At 64.6% G+C, this 27245-nt stretch overlaps 2 protein-coding genes across 7 annotated transcripts; one reads left to right on the forward strand and one right to left on the reverse strand.

The window, feature by feature from the left end:
• Window positions 1–379: 379 nt before the first annotated feature.
• On the forward strand, window positions 380–13552 carry AGPAT2 (1-acylglycerol-3-phosphate O-acyltransferase 2). Of its 2 annotated transcripts, none has more exons than XM_055325263.1 (6): window positions 380–763; window positions 9567–9700; window positions 10081–10256; window positions 10453–10548; window positions 12042–12114; window positions 12914–13552. In XM_055325263.1, the coding sequence occupies exons 1-6, from the start codon at window positions 582–584 to the stop codon at window positions 13075–13077; spliced, it is 825 nt and encodes a 274-aa protein (XP_055181238.1). In that variant the 5' UTR covers window positions 380–581; the 3' UTR covers window positions 13078–13552. The 2 variants fall into 2 exon arrangements, with proteins under 2 accessions (XP_055181238.1, XP_055181247.1); XM_055325272.1 differs by lacking the exon at window positions 380–763 and adding an exon at window positions 1396–1611.
• A 451-nt stretch (window positions 13553–14003) lies between these two features.
• On the reverse strand, window positions 14004–25602 carry EGFL7 (EGF like domain multiple 7). 5 transcript variants are annotated; one of them, XM_055325230.1, is made up of 10 exons: window positions 25450–25602; window positions 21224–21314; window positions 17531–17652; window positions 17155–17271; window positions 16287–16402; window positions 15990–16085; window positions 15722–15886; window positions 15002–15066; window positions 14388–14550; window positions 14004–14264 (listed from the first exon to the last, which is right to left on the reverse strand). In XM_055325230.1, the coding sequence occupies exons 3-10, from the start codon at window positions 17608–17610 to the stop codon at window positions 14242–14244; spliced, it is 825 nt and encodes a 274-aa protein (XP_055181205.1). In that variant the 5' UTR covers window positions 17611–17652; window positions 21224–21314; window positions 25450–25602; the 3' UTR covers window positions 14004–14241. The 5 variants fall into 5 exon arrangements, with proteins under 5 accessions (XP_055181205.1, XP_055181197.1, XP_055181188.1 ...); XM_055325222.1 differs by lacking the exon at window positions 25450–25602 and adding an exon at window positions 22757–22929; XM_055325213.1 differs by lacking the exons at window positions 21224–21314; window positions 25450–25602 and adding an exon at window positions 22757–22929.
• Between the last annotated feature and the right edge of the window lie 1643 nt (window positions 25603–27245).

Raw genomic sequence — 27245 nt, forward strand, 5'->3', positions numbered from 1 at the left:
GGTGGCCCAGGTGGCAGTCATTCGGGCAAGGTTCAGCGTCTCCTTTGTGTGGCTGGCTGGTGACCTGGCTGCCACCGGTCGCGTCCTTGGGTCGTCTTTAGAAGCATGCTTCTGGGCTCAGGGGCCGCGGGCATGTGGGCAACAGGAGGCAGGGCGGGCGGCAGAGGCCCAGACTGTGGCGTGGGGGGCGGTGCCAGAGTCCAGGCTCACCGGCTGCGGGGGCCGCGGGGGGGGGGGGGGCGCCGCCAGGAGCCAGGTGACCCAGGGGCCGGCCCGGGCAGAGGGAGTGTCGCGGGGCGGGGCGGGGCGACCCGGGGACCGCGCGGCCGCCGGGCAGTCGCGGGGCGGGGCGCGCCTCACCTAGCAGCTTCCTGGGCGCGCTCGCTCCCCTCCCGCCCCGGGCCGCCCCGCCCCTCCGCCGTCGCAATAAGGGGCGCGGGCGCGCGGGAGGAGGCCAGCTGTCGCCAGCCCACCCGTCGTCCTCGCGCCTGCCCGGGGAGCGCAGAGAGGGAGCCGAGGCCGGCGCCGCCGTCGGGGCTCCGGGGACGGCGGCCAGGGCGCGGTCTGGGCGCGGCGGGGTCATGGAGCTGTGGCCGTGGGTGACCGCGGCGCTGCTGCTGCTGCTGCTGCTTGTGCAGCTGAGCCGCTCCGTCAGGTTCTACAGCAAGATCACTCTGTACTGCGCGCTCTGCGTCCTGGCCTCCACCGCCGCCTCGGTCGTCTGCCTGCTGCGCCACGGCGGCCGGAGGGTGGAAAACATGAGGCAAGGGGGCCGGGGCCGGGGCCGGGGCCGGGGCTGGGGGCCGGGCTGGGCCGGGGCCGGGGGCCGGGCTGGGGCGGGGCGGAGCGGGGCGGGGAGCGCCGGGCGGGGCTGGAGCGCCGGGGTGCGCGGGGACTGCGCCGGCGGGGAGGGGGGACAGTGCCGGCGGGGGGGACAGTGCCGGCCGCGGGGGGGACAGTGCCGGCCGCGGGGGGGACGGCGCCGGGGCGGAGCGGGGCGCGGGCCGCCGCCCGCTTCCGCTTCCCTAACTTTCTTCTCTCGCGTCTCTCCTTCCTGCCCCGCCCGCGGCTCGCGGGACTCCCGCGGCTCCGGGGCTCTCCCGCCGCGCAGCGGGGAGAGCGCGGCGGGGAGAGCGCGGCGGGGGCGGGGGCGGGCACGTGTCCGCGGGAGCCCACGTCACAATGTCTCCGCGCCCGGCCCCGAGGCCCCGGCGGGGCGCGATCACCGAGGGATTTACACAGTGTGTCAGTATCCGGCGCCGCCGCGTCCTTGGCCCCGCCAAAGGGCCCGCGGGACGCGCAGGGCGTTCGGGGCGCGGTGGCGGGTGGCGGGTGGCGGGTGGCGGGTGGCGGCGCGGCGCGGCGCGCGGGGAGGCTGGGCGGCGGGCCAGCTGGGAGGGGCGCCACCGGCCCCGCCCGCGGGGAAGGAGCAGCCGCCGGCCGGGCTTGCCCCTGGGGAGCTTTGCTGGAGCACCGCCCTGCCCGGACCGGGCTCTACAGCCAGGCGTGCCTGTCCTCTGCGCGCCCCCTCCTGCCACCCGCCAGGTGATAAATGCACCTGTGCTCCATTTCGGCCTGGAGCCCCGCCTTCCCTGCGGGGCCCCTGAGAAGGTAAGAGGCTCCGGGGAGCTTGGGCCCTTGAGGTCCAGCCTCACGGTGGAAGGAAGGCAGAGGTGGCTGGGATCCTTCAGTGGACACCTCTGTGGCTGGTGGGTGTGGGGCGGAGAGGTCAGGCAGGCCTCAAGAGTTGGGGGCCTCTCTGGGTCAGGTGCTAAGGGGCGGGGGCTTCTTCCTGCCTTCTCTCCCGGTTTCTGGTCCCAGGAGGGCTGTTGCCAACATTTCTCTCTGTGGCTTTTGCAATGGCTTCTTGGCTGTGGCCTGCCGTGGGGACAGAGGTCCCTGAACAACCAGTCCCCTGCATGCTCACAGGGGCAGCGGGTGAGGGGTGCTGACTTTATGCCACCTCTGCCCTGTCCATCCAGCCAGCGGGTGCTGCCGGGACTGGCCCTCGCCGGGTCCCCTGGACCCTGTCTTCAGGGGTTTGTGGCTTTCCTGTAGTACCCAGAGTAGGTGAGGACTCAGTGGACTTGCTCATGGGTCTCTGGTGCCCCTGCCCACCTCCAGCATGGTCCAGGCCACCATCCCAGGGAGTGCCGACCCCAGGGACAGCCCCTGTGTGGCCCTTCTGGCAGTCTAACTGCATGGAATGGCCCTGGGGAGGGGAGGACCTGTTTCCAGGGAGTTCCTCCAAGCTGGGCCCCCACCACTCTGGGGTGGGGGCGCATGAGGCAATGCACCTCTCTGGAGGTTGGGCCTGAGGTTAAGGTCCTGGGGTCCCCTGCAGGCAGCAGGCTCACAGCTGGAGCCTCCTCTCAGCCCTAGCTGGGGGCTGGCCTCAAGGCAGGGTGAGGGGTGTGGGTTCAGGGAGCGACAGGCTGATGGGCTTCTTGGAGGCAGCGCTGCCCTCCTAGAGCCAGGTCTGTGGACAGCACATCTGGTTCTGAGGCCTCGGAGAGGCCTGAGTCTAGCCGTCCTGCGGCACGGGTGGAGAGCTGGGCCCAGAGCAGGTTTTCAGCAGCAGTGACCGGAGAAGCAGGAGGTGACCCTCCTTTACACACTGTGTCATCAGGTGGCCTCTTTATGAGCAGCTTCCTTGTCTTTTTAAAGGACTGACTCAGGCCTCAGAACTTCCCAGGGATCAAGTCGGAAGTCCCCAGTTCCCTTTTTGATCAAGCCTTCCCTTGACCTTGCACCTCTGGCCCCTGGTGTTGGCTCTCAGCCACAGTCTCACCTGAGATTCTGGTCCCCCCAGGGAGCCTAGAGGCTCTGAGAGGACTCAGTGGGAGCTTCCTACTGCTTTCCCTCGCTGGGGCAGCTCCCAGACTTGGCTCTGTGAAGGGGCCACCCCAGGACACTGACAGGTGACAGCAGGTGCTCTTCTCCCCAGGGAGGGGTCACAGCCCCCTTCCCCTGGACCCCTAGATCCCACAGGGAAGGGTCACCGTGATGACTCTCAAGACTCCCCGCCAGCTGTAGCTGAAGTGGGGGTGCCGGTGGGGCATGCTGGGGGCAGGAAATCCCCCAGGGGGCAGGCGGGGGTGGGGGGAGCTGCTGCATTGCCCCGGGACAGGACCCAGGAGACTGGAGGCAGAGGTGCCCAAGGGGCTGAGCAGAGGGCCCCCACTCCCTTGTTGCGGCCCCTGCAGGTCCCCTCTCCGCTGTCTGTCCTAACCCCCCAGCACCCCGGGGCATCTGGCTGCTGCTCTCCAATCCCGCCAAGACCCCTCTTCCTGGATGCCATTGTCTCTCCTCTCACCTCCTGCCTCCACTGTGGGCACAGATGGAGGGTCGGAGGTGCCGCCTGAAGCTAAGGCCTCCTGAGCGGCAGGAGGAGGGAAGAGGCTGTCCTCTGGAGTCCCCAGAGCTAGGAGGTGGCGGAGATGGGGTGCAGACCCGCCAGCAGTGACTCTGCAGGACACGGTCTGTGCTTCCCCTTGCCCACCCAGCACGAGGGCAGGGCGGTGCCAGGGTGGCCACGGGACCCAAGACCCGGGCTCTGGGTGCCTGGAGTTGGGGGAGCAGCCCTGCTCTGTCCCCTCCCTGCTTTCATGTCTGAGCAGCCGCAGGCCAAGCCCTCCCTAAGGAGGCCTTTGCCTGCTAGAGTCCAACTCTGAGGGTACAGGGAACAGTGATGGGAACAAAAGAGCCGAGGAGACTCTGACCCGCTGGGGGCTGAGACCAAGGATCCCTCCAGGCTGGCTGGGGCCTGTGTATCAGGCTTGGGTGGAGTATGAGACCACGTTTTCTCACCCCAGGAGGCAGATGCCCTTTGCCAGAGACAAGCGTGAGATTGCTCTGTGTGTGTGAACGTTGAGTTTGGCTGCAGGATCAGGAAACCCTAGTGACGGCCTCCTCACTGGAGGCATGAGCTTTTTGTGCACGGAAGGAGAACAGAGCTGGGCGGCCTGGGTGCCTGGAGAGCTGCCAGCCCCTTCCATCCTGTGGCTCCCCCGTGCTCAGGGGCCAATATGCCACTGCTACGGCAGGGCCTTGGGGCTGGACTGCCTGCTTCTGCATTCTCCCAAATGGCTGGGATGCAAATAGTGGGTGGACAGCTCTCCACTTCCAGGCAGGTGGGGCAGCGAGGCTCTTCCGTTTGTACAGCCCGTGTGGAGGCTCCAGCAGGGAGGAGAGGGGATTGCTTCCATCAGAGTCTGGCCTCTTAGCCAGCGCCCCAGCCACTCCGTGGTTTGTGCCCTGGGGAGGGCACGGATGGGGACCCAGTGCAGTCAGGGAGCCCTGTGGTGCGTGGGGGCTGGCCAGGGATCCTGGTTTTGCCAGAGAGTCTGCCTTTGTTTCTCTTGGAGTAGGGTGGCCAGGGGCAGACTCCCTTCCCTGATGTGCTCCTGCAGGCCCAGAAACCAGAGTTCCCCGCAGTCCTGAACATCCTGGGTCAGCCCTGAACATCCTGGCTTGCTGGCCCTACCCTGTCCCCAGGCTCCTGCTCCCCCAGGACTGCCCTTCTTACCCGCCGTGGGGTTCTGCTCAGGCTGGAAGCCCCACCCCACCCCAGGGATGTCCCCTCTTTGTGCTCCAACTTGGAAGACACTTGTTGGAAAACATTCCTGCTCTGCCAGGTGCCTCTCTGGGGCCTCCTATTCCCTGAGCAGAGAGCAGATCGAGCAGATCGGTGGCTCTGTGTGGCCTTCCTGGTAGGGGTATCCCCAGGTGATCCCCACTGAGGACCATCCAGAGGGGTCTGGCTGAGGACTGGCGTGCCTCAGTTAAAACAGCCACCCGCTGGGATAGTAATGGGATAGTAATGTAGCTCAAGGCCAGGGGCTGAGGGCAAAGTTCAGCAGGTGGCCAGGGCCTGGCCTTGAACTTCTTCCAGCTGCCTGGAGTCTGTGGAACAGATGGCTGGGGGCTCTTGCGCCACCTACTCTGGGTTCCGGTTCCGTTCCTCTTATCTGCTTGTGACCTCATCATCACAGTTGCCCCTGGGGGTCCCAGCGTCCTGGATTCAATCTCCTTTCACAGGCTGGAATGGAAGCTTGGTGGGGGGCTGGGGTCAAGCACAATGCCCAAGGTCATGGCTAGTGAGCAGGGACCAGGATCTGATCTGTCTCACCCAGAGCCTGGGAAGGGCCTGGGTGTCCTCAGGCTGAGCACAGAAAGTCCAAGGAGGCTGGACGGGAGTGAGCCTGGGCTCCCATGGGCTCCCGTGGGCTCCCGTGGGCTCCCGTGGGCTCCAGCAGGATCTGTGGTGTTTACTGTGCTCAGGTGTTCTCAGCGGTTCAAGTCTGGGGTTAAGTAGAGGGCTCCTGAGAAAAATCCAGGGGTGGCCAGGACATCCCATCTGCTTGAGGAATGGTCCTGCTCGGGGTGGGGGGGGGGGGGTAGGAGGGGGGGGGGAGGCTTGAGGTGTAAAGGTGACACCAGCCCCTCACCTGGCTACTGGCAGCAGTGCTTCTGGAAAGTCAGGCCCTCAGTCCACCCCAGGCCGCTTGGGCTTCAGGTAACCTTGGTTCCACCTTCGCTAGCCTCCCCTGGGGAATTGGGGGCTAGAGTAGTGTGACCTGTCTTGGGGCCAGCGCCAGGGACACCTGCTTCAAGCTCTGGGGCCCTGGCTTCTGATGGGGCAGCCCCCCAGCCCTGAGGCTGGCGGAGGGGCAGTCAGGTGAGGTGGACAGTCAGGGCACAGTGGCGGCTGCTGTAGGCTGGCTGAGGGGACAGCGTCACCACCATCCCTGCTGGGTGCTGGGTGGGGTCTACAGGGCCTTGGGGAAGGGAAAGAACGTAGCTTTTGCAATTCTGGAATTCCATCATGCAATCCTGGATCCTCACCGCTCCTCCGGCATGCCCTTTACCTGGGGTTTTTCACTTGTTTTCCAAAAACCAGGTTAGGAGGCGGATTCCCGCCATCCCAGCTTCCCTGCTGCGAGACCTCTAGCAAGTGGCCTAACTGCTTAGCCTAGACACCCCTCATTTGTGGGGTGGGTGTCCCGAGTATGCCCACCTTGTGGGGCTGCCCTCTGAACAAAACTGAGGGCTCCTGTCACACCTTCGGCACAGCGCAGGGGAGGGAGCACTCCCACCTGCCTCCACGTGGTAAGTGTGCTCTGCTTTCCCCTAGCAGGGACCCTCCAGGCTTTGTCTCCCAGGCAGGGCCTGCTGGGCACCCAGAAACATGTGCTGCCTGCAGGAACTGCAGCAAAGCTTGGTTTGCTGCTTCTCACATTGAGAAAACTGTTAAAATGATAGACTTTCTCAACACTTTTACTAAAAACCCTGAAACTGTGACAAGAAGAAGGCAGGTGGGCGGGTATGGCCTGCAGAGAATGCTTTGTCCCCTCTAGGACTAGGGGTGCCCTTCTTGGGCAGCAGTGGCTGGCGTGTGTTCTGGGTCGCGCAGATGCATCCCTCTTGCGGGTGTGCAGAGCATGCTGCTCTGTGCCCCGCCGCCCTGGGCTGCCTGCTGGCGGACATCTCTGCACAGGACCTCCCAGTTCCAGAAAAACCAGTTTGCAGTCAATCCCTTAAATTAAATACGCAAAGAAATCCAAAAAGGAAGTAGAGAAGAATTCTGGAGATGGATGGTGGGGACGACTGCACAACCGTGTGGGTGGATTTAATGCCAATGACTGGACATTTAAAAACGATTAAAATGATGGGGTGCCTCGGTGGCACAGTCAATGAAACGTCTGCCTTGGGCTTCAGTCATGATCCCGGGGTCCTGGGGTGGAGTCCTACGTGGGGCTCCCGGCTCAGTGAGGAGCCTGCTTCCCCCTCTCCCTCTGCCCTTCCTTCCTGCTCATGCTCTGTCTCAAATAAATAAAATATTAAAAAATGATTAAAATCATAGACTTTATGTGACATATATTTTGCCATAATTTGGAGAGAGAGAGAGAGAAGCCAGCGGGTGCCTCCAGCAGAGAGAATGCGCTCCTTGGCCAGCAGGAGGCGCTTGTGACCTGTCACTGCAGGACTTGGAGTCCAGGCCTCACTGGCTCCACCCCACCTCTTCCCACACTGGGACATTCAGACCCTTTCAGATTTTTCTTTTTTAAGATTTTATTTTTAAGTAATCCCTACGCCCCACGTGGGGCTTGAACTCACGACCCGGAGATCAAGAGCCACACTCTCCACTGGCTAAGCCTGCCGGGCTCCCCTTAGAAGAGACCACGCTAGGGATCCCCAGGTGGCTCAGTGGTTTAGCGCCTGCCTTCACCCAGGGCGTGATCTCGGAGTCTCAGGATCGGGTCCCACATCAGGCTCCCTGCATGGAGCCTGCTTCTCCCTCTGCCTGTGTCTCTGCCTCTGTCTCTCTCTGTGTCTCTCATGAATAAATAAAATCTTTAAGGAAAAAAAAAAAAGAAGAAGAGACCACGTTGGAGGATTGCAGGCCTGCCTGCCTTGTGCCTGCCTTAGGATCAGATCCTGAAAGAGGGACCAGATTTCTTTTCTTCTTTTTTTAAGACTTATTTATTTATTTGAAAGAGCGCACACAGCAGGGGAAGGGGCAGAGGAGCAGGGAAGCAGCCTTCCCCTGGAGTGCAGGACCTGCAGCCCCACGTGAGACTCCGTCCCACAACCCTAAGCATGACCTGAACCAAAACAAGTGTGGACTCTCCATGGACGGTGCCACCTGGGCCCTCGGAGGCAGGGCGGCCGCTCAGCTCGCTCCGCGAGTCTGGGGCCTGGTGAGGGGTGGGGACGGACTGGGTGGGTCAGGCCCGATCTGGCCGCGGCTCCCAGGACGGCTGGTCTAACGGTGCAGGCAGCCCTGAGCCTCGGTGTCCCCATCTGTGACGGGATGATGGTAACTGCCCTCTCACAGGAGCTCTGTTCTGTGAAAGGGGCACAGCTGAGGGAGAGGCTGGCTTTCAGACGTGGAAGGACAGATCCCAAGGGGTTGGCCCCCAGGAGGCCTGGAGGGACCCCAATCCACAGGCACTGGGTGCAGGGGCTGCAGGACAGGAGGCCCATGTATCTCGGGATAGAGTCTGGGAAGAAGAACGCGTTCTGGGGACAGATGGAGGGGACGCCCCTGAATGTGCACCCAACAGCACTTAAGTCGGTACATTCTGGGCCATGTGCATTTTACGATGATTTAAAAAAGCCAGAGTCTGGCTTTGAGCCTGTCCTGAATCCGCTCTGTCCAGAGGCGTCTCCAGGCCCTGTGTGGCTACTCCCCCCTCCTGCAGAAAGTGGAAATCTCTCCCCTGCCACGAGGACTGTTGGCGAGATCAGATAACGGGGGCTCGGGAGGGGGGGAGGGGGGGCTGCCCGAACCTCTGTGACAGCAGAACAGCTCTGGGCCGGAACCCCTTGGCCCAGTGGGTGGCATATGTGCAGCTGCCTGCCGCCCACAGGGGATGGGCAGGGAGGGTTTACAGAGCACCAAGCCCCAGGCCTTGGGCTCCATCACCCTGCAGGCTGACCCTTAATGGAGCCTGTTCCAGTAGGAGCACTGTCCCCGCTGCCCTCTCCAGGACCAGCCAGCACCTGCAGATGTGTCCCCACACACAGAGCCATTCAAGCCTGCCAATGAGGCCTGGATGTGGCCCCAGGAGGTCGTGATGCTCTGGGGCAGATCCTTAGGGCACCAGGGCTGGAAGGGCTGCAGACTTGAAGCCGGGGAGGCCCAGGCCCACACACACCTGGCTCCCTGACTCTCTCCATCACCCCGGGCAGTCATTCAAGCTGTAGGCCATGAGAAGGGGAGGGTGGGGTTGCTCCGAGGACAGGGGTAGGGATGTAAGCCCTGGCTGGCTGTGCTCCTCTCATCGGGGTGGCTCTTCTCCTTCTTCCCAAGCAATCTTCAGCCCCTGCAAAGCTCTGCACTCGCTATGGCTGCCTTCTCCCTGGGGTGGCACTGTCCTGCAGGGATGGTCCCTTCCCCTGGCCGGGCCTCCTTACCCAGGGTGTGTGGGTGGGGGCGCATGGCCTCTGCAGGGGTGCAGGGATCTCTCTCTCTCTCTCTCTCTGTTGGGTTTTTTATTTTCTTACTTTTTAATGATTTTACAAGTAATCCCTACCCCCCACAGGGTTTGAATCTATAACCCTGAGATCAGGCGTCATACCAACCCAGCCGGCCAGGCACCCTTCCGTGTTGGGGTTTGGGTCACTGACACGGAGACCCAGCCTGGCCCTGGTCCCTTTCCAGCTGCCCCTGGCTGAATAAGCAAGGGTGTGGGGTGAGGGCAGGGCAATGCAGTAGGTCCCCGGAAAACAGATGTACAAGTGGATGCCCTCCCCTTTGCCAGGGGTCCAGCACCTGGAGGCCTCGCCCCTTCTGTGCTTGATCCTCCGTGTTCCTGCCAGCATGGGGGAGATGGGGCAGCTCGCACTGTCCCCTGAGGGATGGGACCTAGAGGCCTTTGGGGGGAAGGTGAATTCAAGGCCGTGCACAGCCCATGAGAGGGCTTGCCAGGGCTCCGTCTGCAGTGTGTGTGGGAGGGTGTCTCTTTGCTGTGGCTCTGTCCCCAGGCCAGCCCCAGGCCAGAGCCCAAGATGGAGTGCAGGGCTGTGGGGCCCCTCTCACTGACCACGTCTCCCCTCAGGATCATCCAATGGTTTGTCCTAAGCTTCAAGTATGTATTTGGCCTTCGTTTCGAGATAAAGGGTCGCCAGAAGCTGGAGTTGGACCACCCCTGTGTCATCATTTCTAACCACCAGAGCATCCTGGACATGATGGGTAAGCCAGGGCTGCAGGGGGGCTGCTGGGGGAACTTGGGGGGTTGCTTCAGAGAGGTGGAGCCTGGGCCTGGATGAGCTGGGGGGCCAGGAGGGCAGACCCAGGCCCAGGGGACATGACAGCTCTCTGTGTGCCTGATGCTGGGTCCAGGGCTCTGCCTCTCACTCTGGCACTGGGAGCTCTGCTTCACCCCTCCCTTTACATGCGGGGTGACAGGCTGAAAGGCCAGATGGCTTGGCCAGGTAGCCAGTGGGAAGGCATGACCTGGCCCAGGCCTGTTGGTGGTCGAGGCACGGGGCTGGTTCTCTCCGCCTTGGGGAGGTGGCTGCCAGGCTCTGAGCATGACCCCCACCTGCCTGGGGCCCCGTGGCCACCTGCAGGCCTTATGGAGGCCCTACCCGAGCGCTGTGTGCAGATCGCCAAGCGGGAGCTGCTCTTCTTGGGGCCTGTGGGCCTGATTATGTACCTCGGGGGCATCTTCTTCATCAACCGGCAGCACTCCAGGACCGCTGTCACCGTGATGGCCGATGTAGGCGAGCGCATGGTCAGGGAGAATGTGAGTGTGGGGCTCGGGGCCTGCGTGGCTATGTAGATGCTCCAACTCTGGGCACACAGAGGTCAGGAGCAGGGCTGTGCATGAGCCAGGTGGGTGGTGGTCTCAGCTGAGAATGGGGCTCCCCAGGAGGGGGGCTCCCCAGGAGGGGATGGCGGCCTGGGACTGCTATAGCTGCCTCCTCTCCCTCTCCCTGCAGCTCAAAGTATGGATCTATCCTGAGGGCACACGGAATGACAATGGAGACCTGCTACCTTTCAAGAAAGGTGCCTTCTACCTGGCCATCCAGACCCAGGTACTTCAGGGCACTGCCTCCCAGAGGGTCCAGGGGGACTTAAAGCTGGAGGCGACTGCTTAGCCAGGCTAGGGCCACCGGCGCTCACAGAGCACCTCCCACCAGGCAGGCACAGGGCCTTATGGCCCCTGCAGCACCTGGTTTCTGACCTGCTGGGGGGCAGATCTTTGGGCCCTTTCCCCACCCTGAGCATCAAGGCTGGTGCCTGAGCAGGTCCAGCAACCAGGTACCATCACACTTGTCACCTGGGGGCTGGCGCCTGGGGCTTCAGCACCCCCGCCCCCGTAGCCAGCCAGGCAGTGCCCCCAGAAGGCAGAGGCTGTGGGCCTACTTGCTGGGAGCTCTCAGGAAGGCCCAGTGCTGGTTCGGTGCTGTGGGCCGCAGGCTGGGGCAGGGCTGGGGCAGGGCTGGGGCAGGGCTGGGAAGCCGCGTGAGCAGGACCGGAGCTGGGGGCAGGGCTGGACAGAGCGAGCTGCAACTAACTGTGTGGTGGGCCTCTGTACCTCACTGGGCCTGGACCTCCGCGTGGGGCTCCACCCAGGAGGCGCTTGGGGTGAGGCCAGAACGGGGGAGTGTGTCCATGCGCCGGCAGTGCGCCCTGGTGGGTGGGGGGTGCCCTGTCCCACTCCGGGTGCTGTTGGGGGAGCTTGTGCAGGGAAAAGTCATTGTCGGCGGCCAGGGTAGGGGCTTCGTCCTGCCCAATGCGCGTCTGGGGCCCGCGGAGCCCCGCGGCGCTGCTTCTGCGCTCCACTGTGCCGGTGGCCTCTGGCGCCCCCTGGTGTCGGCCCTGAGCTGGGCCAGGTGCAGCTCTCCCTTCAGAGGCAGCCAGCTGCGCCCCTGGGGGGTGGGGAAGCAGGGACGGGTGGAGGACCCCGGGCCTGCGGGAGGTGGGGGGCACCCTGCCACACGCCGGGGGCTGCCGGGAAAGGAGGGAGGACGCGGTGGCTCTGCTGGGGTCTGGTGGTCTCCCCCCCAGGGCCTCCCAGACTGCAGCCTACCTACCCAGGTTCCAGGCCGCGCCCCTACTGGTACCAGGGAGAGGCTCCCTGACTGCCAGGGTTAATGATCACCCTAGGTGTCCCCTGCCCCCTGCCCGGCTTAAGGATGGGGGAGGGGCGGGCAGAAGGGCCAAAGTAACCTCTGCCTAAACTGTAGGGGAGGGGGGCACAGACATGACTCATGGACATGTGCCAGCCCAGGAAGGCTTCCTGGTGGAGGGGATGCTTGAGTGAAGGTGTGCAGGGTGAGTTTGTGGAGTGCTGGGGGCAGCTGGAGGCGGGCAGGGGGCAGGGGGCAGGGCCGGCTGTATTCCTGGAAGGCACCAGCGTAAGAAGCTGGGGGTGATCATTAACCCAGGGCATGAAAGGTATCCCTGGCCCAGGGGTCAGTGCGTGGAAGGGCCTGGAGGCAGGTAGGTGGCAGGGCGGGGCCACCCCTGCTAGCTGGTCCTTGGGGCTTCCATGTCCTCAGGCAGCAGGGCTTCCCGCCCACAGGTGCCTGTCATCCCCATTGTCTACTCCAGCTTCTCCTCCTTCTACAACCCCAAGACGAAGCTCTTCAGCTCAGGTAACACCCCAGCCCCTGCATACACATGCAGCCTGGCTCATGCTTGCTTACTAGGATGCCCAGGCCCCTGATGGGACAGTTCCCGTTTCTGGGTGGTCACTGTAGGCCACTGACCAATTGGTGAGTGAAAGGAGGCAGGAAGGATCCGGAATTGCAGCTGCAAGCTGAGCTGGGCAGTCATGGGCCCGCTTCCCAGCAGAGGGGCCTACGGTACCCGAGTCCATGCACTGTGGCACAGGCTGGGCAGTGCTCCCAGGTGCCCTCGTGCCCACCGCTGTGGAGCTCGGGGGGCCACTCCCCCCCCCCCCTGGTCCTGGCCCTCCTGGTCCTGAATGTGGGCCCATAGGGCCTGGGTGGGAGGGTGGGGTCAAAGGTCGAAGGGCAGCAAGGGGGGGTGGAGCCAGGCTGTGTCCTCCCTCATCTAGGCCACCAAGGAAGATAGGACGGGGGTGGGTGCCCGGGAAGCGGTCGGGGACACTTCTGGGGGAGGGAATGCTCTGTACCCTGGGTGGGGCCCATCAGGGAGCATGTGGCTGTCAGAACCCACCAAAGGCAGACTTAGGAGCTAAGTGTTTGATTACGAGGATTATTCTCAATTAAAAACCAACACCTGGGACCAGGGTGTCCAAAATGGAACCAGGCTTGGTTCCTGGCCTGGGCCTTGGGTGGCTGCATGGAGAAAACCAGCAGGTGGCGGAGGAGCAGAAGGGCACTGGAGCAGGGACAGGAGGCTGCAGGGGTGCCAGGACAGCAGGCCTGGGTCAGGCGGCCAGGCACTGATGCAGCTCACCCCCAACAGGAACAATCAGGGTGGAGGTGCTGGATGCCATCCCCACCAGCGGCCTCACAGTCGCAGATGTCCCCAAGCTTATGGACACCTGCCACCAGGCCATGAGGACCACGTTCTTCCGCATATCCAAGATCGCCCAGGAGAATGGGGCCACTGCGGGGCAGGGCTCCTAGGCAGCCCAGTAGCCGAGGCCTGGCTGGGGCAGGGCCTGGCTAGAGATGGGACAGAGGAACCTCCTCCCTGCCCTGACAGCTGAACATCACTGTGTCCTACTCCTGAAGGTCCCCCAGCTTTCCTCTGGGCCCCGGATGCAGGTCCTGTCCCTGGTCCTGACGTCCCCCAGAGGAAAGTCTGGAGCCTTCCCCAGAAGCCCATCCTCATGCCTCAGGGACCCGGGAGCAGGCCTGGGGCCCAGTGGGGCTGGCGGGGCAGGGCTGAACTACATGGCCTGGGGCCTCCGGACGAGTGGCCAGAGTCTGGGCCTGCAGGCTTCATGGCCAGCCCTGGCCCTTGGGGAGAAGTGGGACTCTGGAGGTGAGGGGCACACATCAGTCTTGTGCAACCTGGACCTCAGGGGGAGCCTGGGAGCAAGCCTGCCAGACACTGCACTCCGTCCGTGTTTTTTAATAAACGAAGTCTCTGAGTGCCTGGTGAGCTGTGGTCACTTGGGGTGGGTGGGTGGCACAGCGCCTGGGGCTGCCGCGCCCCCGCTGGGGCTGCACTGTGGGAGCCTCTCCGTCCCTGGCGCCCCCCCCAAGGGCCAGGCCCCTGGTCACCCTGCGGTACACTTTCCTGGGGGTGGGGATATCCACCTAGATGGGGGCGGGCATGCTGCAAGTCAGGGAGGAGGATGAAGATTTGCTTCTTGGCTGCTAGCTGGGGGTAGAGCTACCTTAGCACCCAGAGATCAGTCTCTCCCAGAATCTACCTGCTCTCACCCTTTTGGAGAGAGAGGGCCAAGACCCCATGGAGGGGGCCCCCCCGCTGTGGCTGGATTCCCCTCTGTGCCCCACAGCTGCCTCTCCTTCCTTACACCAGCCAGCAGGCGGCCCCCATCAGCTTTCGATCACCCTCTAGAACCCACCCAGGACACCGCAGCTCCTGAACATTCATTTTATTCTGACGCAGATCAGAGGTGCCCCCGACATGCACCCCAGCAAGCGAGACCCTCGTACCATCCCTCAGCAACGGGTCCACCCACCGGTCGGGGTGCAGGGGTGCCGGCCTGGTGGGGCCCCTCCTCCCACCCTGTCTTGGCAGGCCGTCCCCCTCCTGCCTGACCCAGCACAGCGGGCACAGGCTCTCAGGAGCCAGAGCGGGGACCCCGGCCAGGCCTGTCATGGCTGCTTCTTGCAGGAACCTATGGACAGAGGAAGGAGTGGGGTCAGAGGTCACCACCGCTCCTCACCACCTCCCCTGAAGGCTATGGCCTCCTAGCCCCAGGCCCAGGTCCTGGCAGCTCTGTGGGGTGGGTGGCACTCACAGGACCCCAGCTGCTCCTCCAGGAAGGAGATCTGCTCACTCAAGGAGTCGATGCGGTCCAGCTGCTGGAAGGAGTGGGTCAGGAGGCTGCTGGGGTCTGGGAGCCCGTGCTCCAGGGCCCTAGAGGCCATGCTGTGCAGCGGGGCCAGGACCAACTGCAGCTTCTGTGGGCAGAAGGGGTCCTTGCTGTTGCACAGGCTCTTGGAGCCCTGAGGCCAGGAAGGGCTGTGCCCACCCCCAGACCCGGCTCCACGTGCGCAGCCCTGCATGTTGACCAGAGGGGCTTCTGTGCCGGGAGAACCAGGTGCTGGGCACAGATGGACACCACATTGTCCAGCTGGCAATGGTCCCCAAGGCCTGGGGCAAGGGGTCCCAGGGCCAGAGCTTCCAAGGACTCATCAGGTCACAGGGACAAAGGTAGGGGTGGGCTGGACACGACTTCAGGCTCTCTGTGCTGTGTGCAGGTGCACGGCCGAGCTCGGCCCCTCTTCTTTGCTACCCCTGCCCAGCCTGGGCTGTCAGTAGCCAGGATACCTCCTTCCTGGGGCTACCGTCACTGAACCCACAACCACCCTGAGGGTCTGATCCACACCAGGAGACAGCACAGGGCCTCACCTGTTCTAGCACATCCACCCTTGACCGCAGCCTCTGCACTTCCTCCTCTATTGCAGTGTCCACACCTGGGGAGATCCCAGCCCTGAGTCAGTCCCCGCACCCCGTACCCCACACCTAAGGCTGGCTTCTTGCCTCCATGGGGAGGCCCCTCAGCCTCAGCTGAGTGTGGGGCGCAGCCCTGGTGATGGGAGATCAAGCCCCAGCTGCCAGGAGCCCCGCCCCATTATAGGCCGGCTGGAATGTCCGGGCGGTGGCCCTGCATGTCAGGGCACCCTGGGCAGGTACACCCACCCTGCCTACCCCTCGGTGCCAGAGTCCCTGCTGAGCTGTCCAAGCTGAGGTCCATGTCGCACTCTTGAGGCCAGGCTGCCGACAGCGCATTATTACTCACGGTACGAGTTTGAAGTGTCACAGCGCGTACCAAAAGTAATAATGTCCCGTCGCCAGCAGAGGCGTGGTGTCTCCCAGCTGCCGAGGCAGGGACACAGAGAAGACCCTGGGTAGGGGCTTTCTTCCACCCTCATGGCTGAGATGAGGTCCCCCCAGCGACCCTCCCTACATAATGCCCCCAAGGAATCACCACCCATCTTTCCCCTGGGGGAAATGGCCTGTGGCCCCCGGCAGCCCCCACTGCCCAGCACAGATCTACGGGGTGATGCCCCTCTGGCCCCCCTCCCAGGCACAGCAGCAAGGATTGGGAGGGGCAAGCGGGAAGTTTACCTGCTGTGGGGTTCGGGGCTACCCTTGGGGTCCCCCTCTCGGGCAGGCAGAGCACACCATCTGTGGATGGGTTGTGCCCCTCCCGACACTGACACCAGTAACTCCCGGCGGTGTTGACGCAGCACTGGGGACAGCTGCTCCCTCCAGCACTGCACTCGTCGACGTCTGCAGGAAGGCGGGTGCTGCTGAGCCCCTCAACACCCGCCCATCAGGGGGCCACCCCAGGCACCCAGCGAGAGGCCACAGGGAGGACGGGAACCAGCCTCACCTGTCTGGCAGGTGTTGCCCTGCCATCCTGCAGGGCAGTGACAGCGGCCTGGCTGGACACAGCTCCCCCCATTCTGGCACGGTGGCTGGCATATTGCTGTTGAGGGGGAGGCCCATCACAAACTGAGGAGGGGTCCCCAGGGCCTTGCAGGGGTGGCAGCCAGGGGAGGGGTGCCATACGGTGAGGAGGCATTCCACTCAGGCAAAAGCGGCAGGTGCTCCGCCCGGTGTCCAGAGGGTGGGATGGACTGCTGCCTCACCAGGTCTTGGGGGCCCTGGGGCAGCCTGCACCTCTCACCTGCTCCACAGGCCGTGGGGTGCCCGCTGGTCCTCTTCCAGCCAGGGCAGCAGGCATAGCGAGGCCGGGGGGAGGCCGGCCCAGGGCTGTGGCGGTAGGCTGTCCTGTAGATGGTCCTGGGGGGCACGGGGGGGGCAGCGAGTCACCGGCAGCACCAGCTGGTCTGCCTGGTGTGTACCTTCCCTTCCCTCCCAGGGCACAGGAGTCCGTGGGTGCTGAGGGCGCTCCCGACCCCTCCCCTGAGCAAGTGGGGAGGAGACGTGTTCATAAATGGGGCTCCGCCAGCCCCTTCTCTGCCAGCCCCTAACTGGGCCCCACCCACCCTGCCCTCACCTGCTCTGCCAGTGGAGGGGACCCCACGGGAAGGTCTTTGAGAACCCCACAGAGAACAAAACATCTTTAAACCACATTTCCACAGCTCAGGACCGGAGGAGACATGCCCCCTCACACGGGCGGTTAGGCCATGGGAATGGCCGGGGTTGGGGGGGTGGGTTGTGGCACCAGGGTCTCCATCTGTGACCATCAGGGGCCTCTTGGGGAGAGGCTCCCACTGGAGCTCTGAGGCGGGTTTCTGGGGAGGCAGCCATCATCTCAAACGTGTAAGAACTCGTAGCCAACACCCCAAAAGCAGAGGGCAGGAGACCGGGAGGGCAAACCCTCCAAAGATGCGGGGAGCACAAGTGCACCCCGGTGAGGATGCCTGTAGTTACTAAGACCGCCCAGTGCAGAGCCGGTGTCAGCCTCTGCCATCTACTCACATGGTCCTGGGGAGTCCCTGTGACCATGCTGGGCCCGGGCTCCCCACCTTGGGGCACACTGCCCTCCTGGGCCCCAGGTGGCCGAGTGGCAGATGGGGAGGGGCACTCACCGGTAAGTGCTGCAGGCCCGGTGACCATCACAGGTGGTGAGGAAGGGCTGGTACACTCGCTGCACAAAAGACTCAGACTCAGGGCCCCTGGGAGCCCCGATGGCACACACCCTGCGGCTACAGAGCGGGGAGGCCAGCAAGTCAGTCTCACAGCTTCCAGCCCTGCGCCCAGACCCTCCCAGCCCCGCAACCAAGGGAGCCAAGAACCTGAGGAAGGGGCTTCCTGGCGCCACCACAGGAAAGACTCTCAGCAAGTGTGAAAACCACAGGACCAGCCCTGGGTCCCCGAGTCCTGGGGTTGCCCTGAGGGCAGCTGGCTGCCCACCCCCACCGTGGCGGCACCTTGAGGCCTGAGCCCCCCACGGCTCTGACTCACCCAGGCCGGAAGACGTGCTCAGTACCACCCACTGCCAGCACCAGAAACCACAGCAGGAGCAGCTCCCTAGAGTCACACATGGCCCACGTCTTCAGGTGCAACGGCCTTCTCCTCCGGGTGGCCTGCAGCCAAAGGCACAGCCCCATAAACCCGTCTGCAGACCCCTCCTCACCCCATGCCTCTGGGGGAGGCTGTTCCCTGGCCCAGTGTAGCCACTCTGATGGCACCGCCCCCTGCGGCCTCTGGGGGGGGCGGGGAAGCCCCCAAAGACAGAGGCAGTTCCCCCTCCTCCAACCTGCCTGCCCCTACAGGTCACAAGCAGCCTGGAACCACATAAGGGCCACGATGGCAGGAACAGAAGCACACCCCTGCCCCCCCCCCGACCCCCGCCTGGGGCCAGAGGCATCATCTGCAGCTCCTGCAAAGTTCACTTGAGGAGGTGGGGGCCCAGGAGAGCACCTGGACCAGCTCTCCCTGCCCTGGTTGGACATAGCACCCTTGTGTCCTGGCCAGGCAGTCCCCACGTCAGTCTGCACGTGGGTGGTGGTGGTGGGAACAGCCAGCCCAGGGCCTTGTCCTTCTGGCCTTCAGTGTCTTCATTTGCAACGGGGAGCCATGGGGGAGGCACGGGAGTGTATGAAGGGTGCAGGTGCTCCATATGAGGAGCCATATGGTCCCTCTCAGAGTGAGGCAGAGCCTGCAGGAGATGGAGTCACTCCTGTGCTGGGGTCCCACCGGTCTGGTCCAGGGCTCCCAGGACAGTGTGGGGGGAAGGGGGATGACTGGAGCAGCCCTCCCCACATGCCAGTGGAGCCAAAGCCATCCCTCTGTCCTAGGGAAGGGGCACAAATGCCGGGGACCTGAGGAAGCATTCATTCCTCGGAATGTGAGAAAGCCCAGCCCAGAATTAATGGTCCGCCTACCTGCAGAGGGGCCTGTGTGGTGGGCTGGGGATAGGGGTGGGGGGTGCTGCCTTGCACACGCAAGGCTCCAGGCACCCCATCAGAGGCCCCCAAGGGGCTGACTTCCATCCAAGTGGGCAGCCCCTGGCCCTGCAGGGCATCCAGCAGGAAGGACACAGAGGATAGCTGGACTGCTGTGTGGCAGAAGGTAGAATCAAGGGAGGGTCTCCCTGTCTCTGGAACTCGGTTCCCTCAGATACCACTAGGGTCTCAGAGGCCCCTTGTCCAGCCCCGATAGCTGGCCCCATGAAGAGTGACCACCATGGGCACTAACTGAGCCCTCAGGCCTGCCAAGCCAAAGCCCAAGGGGAGGGTCCACATGGCCGGCCCGCAGTGGATCCTTGCTCTGGTCCCCTGTACTTCATGGACCCGGGGAGGCGGGAGGCAGCTGGGGGCGGGGGGGGGAGAGTCCTCTGTGAACCCCCTGTTCTCTGTCGGTGGCCCAAGCAGCAAAGCCAAGGTGCCAGATCTTAGTTTGGGGACAGTGGGGGTGCTTCTCAGCAGTTCGGGGCAGGGGCATGTCCTGTGGGTCAGGGTGCTCTGGGAGCAGGCCCAGGGGGAGCACACGACTAGGGGCACTCCTGGGGGTCTCAGCAAGAATTGAAACTACGGGAACAGGTGGCACAGGGCCCTGGGAAGGTAGGGGTGGGTCCAGGGCCCTGGGTGGGGGAGGGGGAGCTGGGTAGGAGCATAGCAGGGCTCCACAGACCCTGTGCTTACCTGCGCTGGGTAAGGCCCAACTCTGCGAGGCCAACTGCCCCGCGGATACCACCCTAGCACCTCCCCTGCCCATGGAAAGCTGCTTACAAGGGGACCATGCTTTAAAACAGGAGAGACTCAATTTCTCAAGTCCTGCCCTCTGGGGCCGCAGGAGGCCAATGGCGCTACCTCCCCGGTGCTGGCCTGGCAGTCTCATTTCCCTCTGCAGCCCAGCTGGGCGGGGGAGATACGGCGGGGGTGGGGGGTGCGGGTGGCCGCAGCGCCGCAGCTGAGAAGCAACTGTGTCCCCTCCTCCCTGAGGGTCAGCAGGAGCCCATCCTGCCACCTCCTTCCCCAGCCACCTGCCCGAGCTGCAAGCTCGCGGCGGCCCACCGGGAGGGCTGGCTCCGCAGAGGGAGGGGCCTGACTCTCCGCACCGCGGCGGCCCGGAGCAGGGGCGGGGGGGGGGGTTGCTCTGGACCCTGGGAGGGCAGAAAGGCGGGTGACAGGAGGCGGGGGGGGGGCGGGGGGCGAAGCGTCCCCTCCGCCGCCGGCCCCAAGCCGCCCGTCCTCCTGCACGCCAGATCCCCGGGGGAGGGGGCGAGGATGGAGAGAGACACGGGGTCTGGGGCCGGCGAGGCCCCGGGCCAGGCCCTGCGGGTCGCTCAGGCCCCGGACGCGGGTGCGGGGCTGCGCCGCGCCCCTGGCCCGGGCCCCGGCCCCCACACCCCCAAGCGGCCCGGCTCGGAGCCTGGTGCCGGCAGGGGGCGCCCTTTCCCGGGGCCCCTGGGCCCATTCTCGGGACCGGGCGCAGGATCCGGGCAGAGCCGGGGGTCATGTTCCGGCGCGGCCCCCCGGCGCTCCCGGCCCGCTCACCTCTCGGCTCCCCGCGGTCGCTCCGCGTCGCCCCCCAGCTCCGCGCGCGCCCCGGCTCCCGCCCTCCCCCGCCCCCGGCGCGCGGCGAGCAGACCCCGCCCCCCGCGCTCCCCGCGCTCCCCGCGCTCCCCGCGCTCCCCGCGCCCCCCGGCCCGGCGCTCGCTCCCTCCGCACTCACCGCCCGAGCCGGGCGCGCACGCGCCGCCGCCGCCGCGGCGCCGAGGGGCCCCGGTCCCGCCCGCCGCCCCGCCCCGACCCCGCCCCGGGGGGGGGCCGAGCGCCCCTCCACCCCGCCCGCCCCCATTGAGCAGATGGGGACACTGAGGCCGGCGGCGGACCGCGCCCCGCGGGCAGGCCCATGAGTAGCTCGAGTGCGCTGTCCCTCCCCAGCCGCTCCCAGGCCCCCAAGGCCACAGGAGACACAGGACCGAGGCCCCCAAGGCCACAGGGGACGCAAGACCGGGAGGTGGGTCAGGTGCCTTCAAGGCTGTGTGGGGCGGGGGCGGGGGCGGGGGGGGGGGCTAGACCTCCCAGGCTGAGCGCCAAACCGAGGATGGCCGTCACAACCGGGTGAGCAGCTCCCTAGGCGTCAGGGCCTGACCAAAGCTGGCCACTAGCTCGCAGCCACACGTAGGATGGACGTAATGACCCCCAAGGCAGAGAGACGCCGTACTTACACCAGCTGGCACGGAGCGCTGTGGCTGGCAGAGCCTGCCAGGACCCTAGATACCCCACTAAGCGTCCCTCCCAACCAGTGTGCCAGGATGGGGCTCCACAGGACTCCTGCTGGGCACCCCCTTTGTTCAGGACAGCCAGGACCACCCTTAGGCCCTCAGAGAGTCCCACTCACCCTATGGTTATAGTGGGGGCCTCCCAGGCTCCAGCAGCCCCAGGTGGCAGCAGTGCCCACCAAGAGAGGTGGCTGGCACGCTGGAAGCAGGTGCAGGCCCCACCTAGGAGCTCTGGTGTGATTTGGGTCCTTCCATACCACCGTTATCACAGCCCTCATCATGTGGGAGGCGCAGGCCAGCCCCTCTGCAGCTTCTGCCCTGGAAGTGGAGCCTGCGCCCTGGTCTCCTAAGCGCATGTGTGTGGACAACACCCCCAGGCACAGCCAGACCCCCTGCCTCTGCCCAGAGCTTGCTGTGGGACTCACCTGCAGAGGGGAGCTCTGTCATCCCCTGGACGCCAGTGGCAGCTGCTCTTCTGAGTGGCGGGGGCCGCGTGTACCTCCCTTGTGCTGGGGTCTGCAGGTTGGAGGCATGTTGTGGGTTGGCGCACAGCCTTGGTCACCCTGATGTCTGGGCACTGGGAAGGGGGCTAGGCTGTGTGCCCCAGTGGGGCCTCCACCTGCGTTTGGCCTAACAGATCTCCACCCCCACGATGGCCGAAGCCCAACGGGTCCAAGCTCTGCTTGTGGCTCACATTCTCGGCCTAGAGGCAGAGGCGGCCTTGCCCTGGGTCCCAGGAGATGGGGATGGACAGATTGCTGGGCATGAAGCTGAAAGACCTCAAAGCCCCAGGGTGAGGGTCCTTCATGGGCAAGGGGAGGGCCTGTTGCAGAGCCAGTTGCTCCAGGGTGTCGGGCTGGGGCCTACTTCGGTGCATGGAGCTAAAGGAAGGGCCCCAGATAGCTGAACAGAAAGCCCCAGAATGAGGGGGCCCTGGAAGCTGCCAGCAGATGGCCTGGGGGCAGCTGGGGGTGGGGGCTGTGGCTGGGACGCCTGTAATCGTGAAAGCAGGGTCCTATGACTGAAGGGCTTCAGGTCCTGGGCCCCACACCTGAGTGGGGCTGCCTCCCCCAGACCCAAGCAGTGAAGAATTAAGAGCCAGACCTAAGGGAGACCTTCCCCACCCAGTCCCTTGCCCCCATCCTGTCCCTGACCCTCTGAGTCCTGCAGCCTGGCTGGGTCCCTAGTCCTCACAGTGCTACTAACCCAGGCTAAGGCCCCATTTTCTGCTTCTTCATCTGAACCCCGGGGCTTCCCCACACAGACAACTACTGTGGCCCGAGAGGCCTCCATTGGGCTGGGGTCTTTGGGTGGGGACTCGGAAACTCTGGGCAGTGGGGGAGAGAAGGCAGGGGCTCCCCTACGGTCTGCGGTGGGTCGGCCCTCTGCCTCAGGACCCCACCCATGTCCCTGAAGCCAGCCCAGAAGGAAGCGAGGGGCTCCTTCTGGTCCCATTGTCCAGGGCACCCAAGGAGCATGGCTCATCCTGGCTGCAGATTTGGCTTTGGGGCTCCACTGCATGAGGCCAGAGCCCCCTGCCTCCTCTCCCAGATCCATGCCATGAGTGCTTGCCCACCCTTGGGGATGGTCCTAGGACCCCCGGCTCTGACAGTAGAGCCAAGCCAACCTTAGGGGCTTCTCCAGGACAGCAGAGTCAGCCAGAAGGGTGTGTGAAGGGGAAGTCGCTGTGGCTGCTGGGCCCCCCAGGGCTAAGCATCCCAGCTGGGCAGGCAAGAGTCAGTCTAGACTGGGACACCTGCCGCAGGTGCCCTTGGCCAAGGGACCTGAGTGTCCTCCGTGCAGTGGGAACGGCACCATTAGAGAAAAACGCGGTGGTGGCCAGAGGGCAGGATGCAGAGCTGCATGGGCACATGCCTGGCCGACAGGTTGGCAGGAGCTGAGGGGTGCTCACCCTGCCCGGGCTGCTCCCTGCCCCCCCAAGGCAACCCCCACCATACCTGATCCTGCCCGGGCCCGGGCTTGGCCCTGGCCCCCATTGCTGTCTCCTCAGGCCAGAGGTGGATCCTCCCCCTGTCCGGCCGCCCCAAGGCGCCTGCAGAGGCCACCTGCCTGGCCTGACCACTGGAGCGTCCATCTGGGCTGTGTGGACAGCCGTCTCCGGGCAGGGAGGCTCCTCCCGGGGCGAGGAAGGGCGGCTTTTTATGCTCCATCCCGTGTAAATCAGGATTGGGATGGGCCCTTCCCGGCCGGACTTCCTGTGTGTGTTCCTCGCTGATAACAGGGAGCTGTCAGCGAACAAACAGGAGGCCCAGGGACGGGTGGGGGCCATCATGGGGGTGGCCTGCCCAAACTGTGGGCAGGGGTGGGGGAGCTGTCCCCTGGGACTTCAGCGTCTTATTGTGAGGCAGCCAGAGACCAGGCGCAGGCCTGGCTGGTGACCCTGGACCCTGCTGGCCTCGGTATGAGATGGAGGACGGGGCACTCTGGGAAGGCCCTGGGCCTGGCCACCTGGTGGCACCACGGCCACGCTACTATAGATCCACAGAAGGGACCTTTTTTTCTGTGACCTTGGCCTCTCCCCCAGGGCATGCGCCTGCACCCCAGATGTGTATGGCACAGTGTGGGGATGTGGAGGGACCATGGCCCTGGGAGGGGGCACCCAGCCACAAGAGACCTGGGGTTGAGCAAGGTGGGCTGGTGGTCAGAGGACAGCTGCATGTGTCCCTGGGGCCTAGAGTGGCTTGGTGGGGGTGGCAGGGAGGGGCAGTCACCTCGCAGACTCAGGCCTTCTCCAGGGAAGGGCTACTTGATGGGGCGGTGAGTCCCCTGCTCCTGGAGACAGGCCAGCAGTGTCCTCTCTTGGGGGCAAAGCATGTGCACTGGCCCTCTTCCCTCTCTTGGCCTCTACAGCCTGAGTGGTGCTAAGGGTGGGGTGGGGGAGTGCAGGGCCTCTGGGTGGCCACAGGGCCTGTGTCCGCAGTTTGGCCAGGTGGTTTACCCCCAGCCCCTGGACTGGTTCCTGGTTTCCTTGTTGAGGTGATGCCAGGGACCCCCAGGCCAGCTATCCGTTGCTGTGAGAGTGGGTGGGGGCCCGGGGGGAGTGGGGCAGCAGCTGAGGATACACCAGACCCCACAGGTGGCCAAGAGTCCCGGATCAGGCAGGGCCGCTCTAAACCCCTTCTGGTCGTCCTGGGGGTTTGAGCCCTGCTCTGGAGTCAGCCCCTGCCTGCCCCCCCGCCCAACCTGGAACACCCTCTGCTTGCCCTCACCTCCCTCCAGCCCCACCCAGCTGAACACCCCAGCCAAGAGGGAGGTGGGGGGCGGCTTGGATAGTCCGGGAATGCTGAGCACAGGAGGGACCAGCGTCCTCCACGTCCTCATGGCTCAGGGAGGGTCTGCCATGGGTGCAGGGCTGGGGCAGGCAGGTGGAGCCCCCTGCCCGGCCTGTCCACCCCCCACCCCCGCCATCCCTTCCCCACAGCCCACACTGGCTGAGTGTACTTGACAGAGTATAGGGTCCAAGCTGGGCTCTAACCCCTCTACCTGCCGCCCTCCGACCCACACCCAGAGATGGGCTCTGAGCCCCTGGTAGAAGAACCAGCACACCTCAGGGCTTTTGTGTACAGACAGAGAAACCGAGGCCCAGGAGAGGGAGGAGACTTGCCCCAGGGGAGCAGCGAGACAGAGACAGGCTGTGATGGCTCAGGACCAAGACAGCTGCTCTCCTTTCTCAGGGGAGCCTCCCTCAGGGGGCAACCCCCAGTTCTCAAACCCTCCCCCCCGGGGGGTGGATATGGAAGTATAGCTAATGAGCCACATGTGTGGACGGTGAATGGCTCAGCCCTCTCTTCAAAGCTTGGGCACATTAGAGAACTTTCTGGAAAGATTCCCCAAAGCACAGAGGTGCAAGACAAACATGGGGAGAGGATGAAATGCCAGGCCTCCCCAGGCCCTGGGTGCCAGCCGGGGGGGGGGGCCCTGGCTCTGCCCACTGCCCACCGGCTCTGTGCCTCCCCCAGGGGTCCACACTTCCCTCCTGACCTGCCCCTTCCTGAATTGGGATCAGAACCAGTCTGAGGGAAGGAGGCCTGGGATCAGGGTGCCCAAGGAGCAGCCTCACTCTGACTTGTCACACCCGGCCATGTTCTCCACTATCATCCCCCCACTCCGGGGGCTTCAGGGGGGCTAGGGTCCATGGGACTCAGCTTCTCAGGGACTGTGGGGGGCAAGGGCAGGGGGTACAGGGGGAGAACAGAGATGGAGCTGACACCTGCTTGGACTCCAGGAGGTCTGGGGGCCTAGAGAGGGATGAGGTGTGCTGTCTGCCCCACAGGCCCACCCCTAGGTGCTGAATGGGTGGAAGGGTCTCCACCTGGGGGGGGGCCGGGACCACCCTCCCTCCAGCGGAGCAGCCCCTCCTCCCACCTCTGGTGGCGCCCATTTGGGGAATACACAGCCTGCCCGCAGGGAATCACCTGTGGGAGGAGTCAGTGCTGTGCGTCCCCTGAGGGCAGGACGTCCCAGGCTGCAGAGAAATGGTTCTAGCTTTGCTTCCTGTTGCTGGAGGCTCTGGGCCTCAGTTTCCCCTTCTGCCCTCCACCCCAGTCAGTAGGGCAGGATGGTTGCAGCGGTCTCTCTGCCTGTCTGTGAATATTCTGAAGTGTGTTGGAAAGGGGTCTTGCTGCCTTACCTTCCCTGAGCGTTTGGCCAGGCGGCGGGGCACGGCGGAGATCAGCCAGGGCCTCCGGGGTCCTCCTGGGACCCTCTCAGGACCCCTCACCACTGAGCTTTTGGTCTCTGCAGCCCCAGGAGAGGGTAAACCAAGCCTCTCTCAGGGGCCGGCGCAGGCATGTCAGAGCGCGAGGCAGAGGGGCACCGGGCGAGGCGCGCGCTGGGCTGCAGGAAGGAGCAAGCCAAGCCTGGAGCAGGGAAAGATGGGGCTTCCTGTCCACCCCCCAGCAGCCCTGGCCTCAGGATATGGCGGCTCTGTCGGCCACGGCGGGGTCCGGCTTCACACCAGATGTGCTGAGCCTTCACCAGGGATGCGCCTGGCCCAGTGACCTGTGCCTTGTGGGGGCTGGGTACCCCTGGGCTGGCTCAGCTGTGTAGACCTACGTTGAGTGAGGTCCCAGAGGGAAGTGGAGGTTTCTAGGGGGGCCCGGGGTCTGCAGTGCTCTGGCTTCCACCCCCTGCCCACCGCCCCCTGCTCGGCATGCCTGTTGGAAGCACCCTGTGCCAGGCTCCATACGTAGCACTCACGAGAAAATGCAACTGAGGCCCACAGTTGCTTGTCCGGGGTCAGCCCTGGAAGCCCAGAGTGGGGAGTCCGGGGGGGGCCCAAGCAGCGGGAGACCCTGGGGGGATGCCTGGTCCTTCTCCTCACTGCCTCCTGGGCCCCACTAACTGGGTACTGCCCAGCATTCATGACAACCTTCCTGCTGCTGGGGCACCACCGCTCAGGCCAGAGGCCCAGGGCACAGACTCTGCCCCAGCTTTGGGCCCCCAGAACACGTGCTCCCTGCCTGGGGGACCTCCTCCTCAGCCTACAGGGCACCCCTGACTGCACCTCAATTCTTAGGGAGCTTTGCGAAGGGTGACCTCTGACTACTGGACACCTGAAGGCTTCCCATGCCCTCGGGACCACGTCTGACCCCTCACAGCTGTGGCCTGATCCTCCTTCCTGAGCACCAGCTCCATGGAGCCAAGAGGGACCCCATCTGCCTCACTGACACGGAGACAGAGCTGGCCCCTAGCTGGTGTGCCAACGGCTGTGACAGGCCCCACGGGCCACTTGCCAACACCCTGCCCAGACAGGCACCCTGCCCAGAGGTGGCTTGCATGTGTGCTTTGCTGTGGACATATGCACGAGGGTGAGCGTGCATGGGAAACTGGCACCCCTCCAGGAGATGCCCCCCATCCCAGCCTGGGGCTCCCCTCCACTCTCGTGGCATTGTTCCACCTGCTTTGCGGCCATGGCAATGCACAGCGCCCCAGGGGTCTGGCCCCTCCCACTCCACTGTGTGTCTGTGGACGGTGAGCACTGCCATGTGGGTAGTGGCATGCGCCTCCCCTGGGCAGCCCTACTCTACCGGGAAAAGGGAGCAGGGCACACGCACTGCTGGCTTTGGCTCTTCCCAGCCTGGCTGCTTGGGACACATCAGGTGCAGCCTTTTAGCATCTCTTGGGGGCCTGTACCGGGGACAGTCTCCGGGGAAATTGCTGGTCCCACTAGTCACATGAAACCAGGGACCACCCAACAGGACCCCAGGTCACCCCATGAGGTCTGAGGTGCTTGGGGTGCCTCGTGCCCTTGTTGGCACTTGCTACTGCCTGTGTCTTATTTTGGCCATTCTGATATTTTGCTGTGGTATCGCTGTATTAGGATTTCTTGAATGTAGAAAGAAAGACTCATTTTATAGAGGAGACACCGGGTGGGGTGATAGCCATTGGGGGGGCCAAGTGCTCCCAAGGGCGTCGAGCTCCAGC

The sequence above is a fragment of the Nyctereutes procyonoides genome, unplaced genomic scaffold (assembly GCF_905146905.1).
Source record: "Nyctereutes procyonoides isolate TBG_1078 unplaced genomic scaffold, NYPRO_anot_genome, whole genome shotgun sequence".
NCBI classification, from domain to species: Eukaryota; Metazoa; Chordata; class Mammalia; order Carnivora; family Canidae; genus Nyctereutes; species Nyctereutes procyonoides.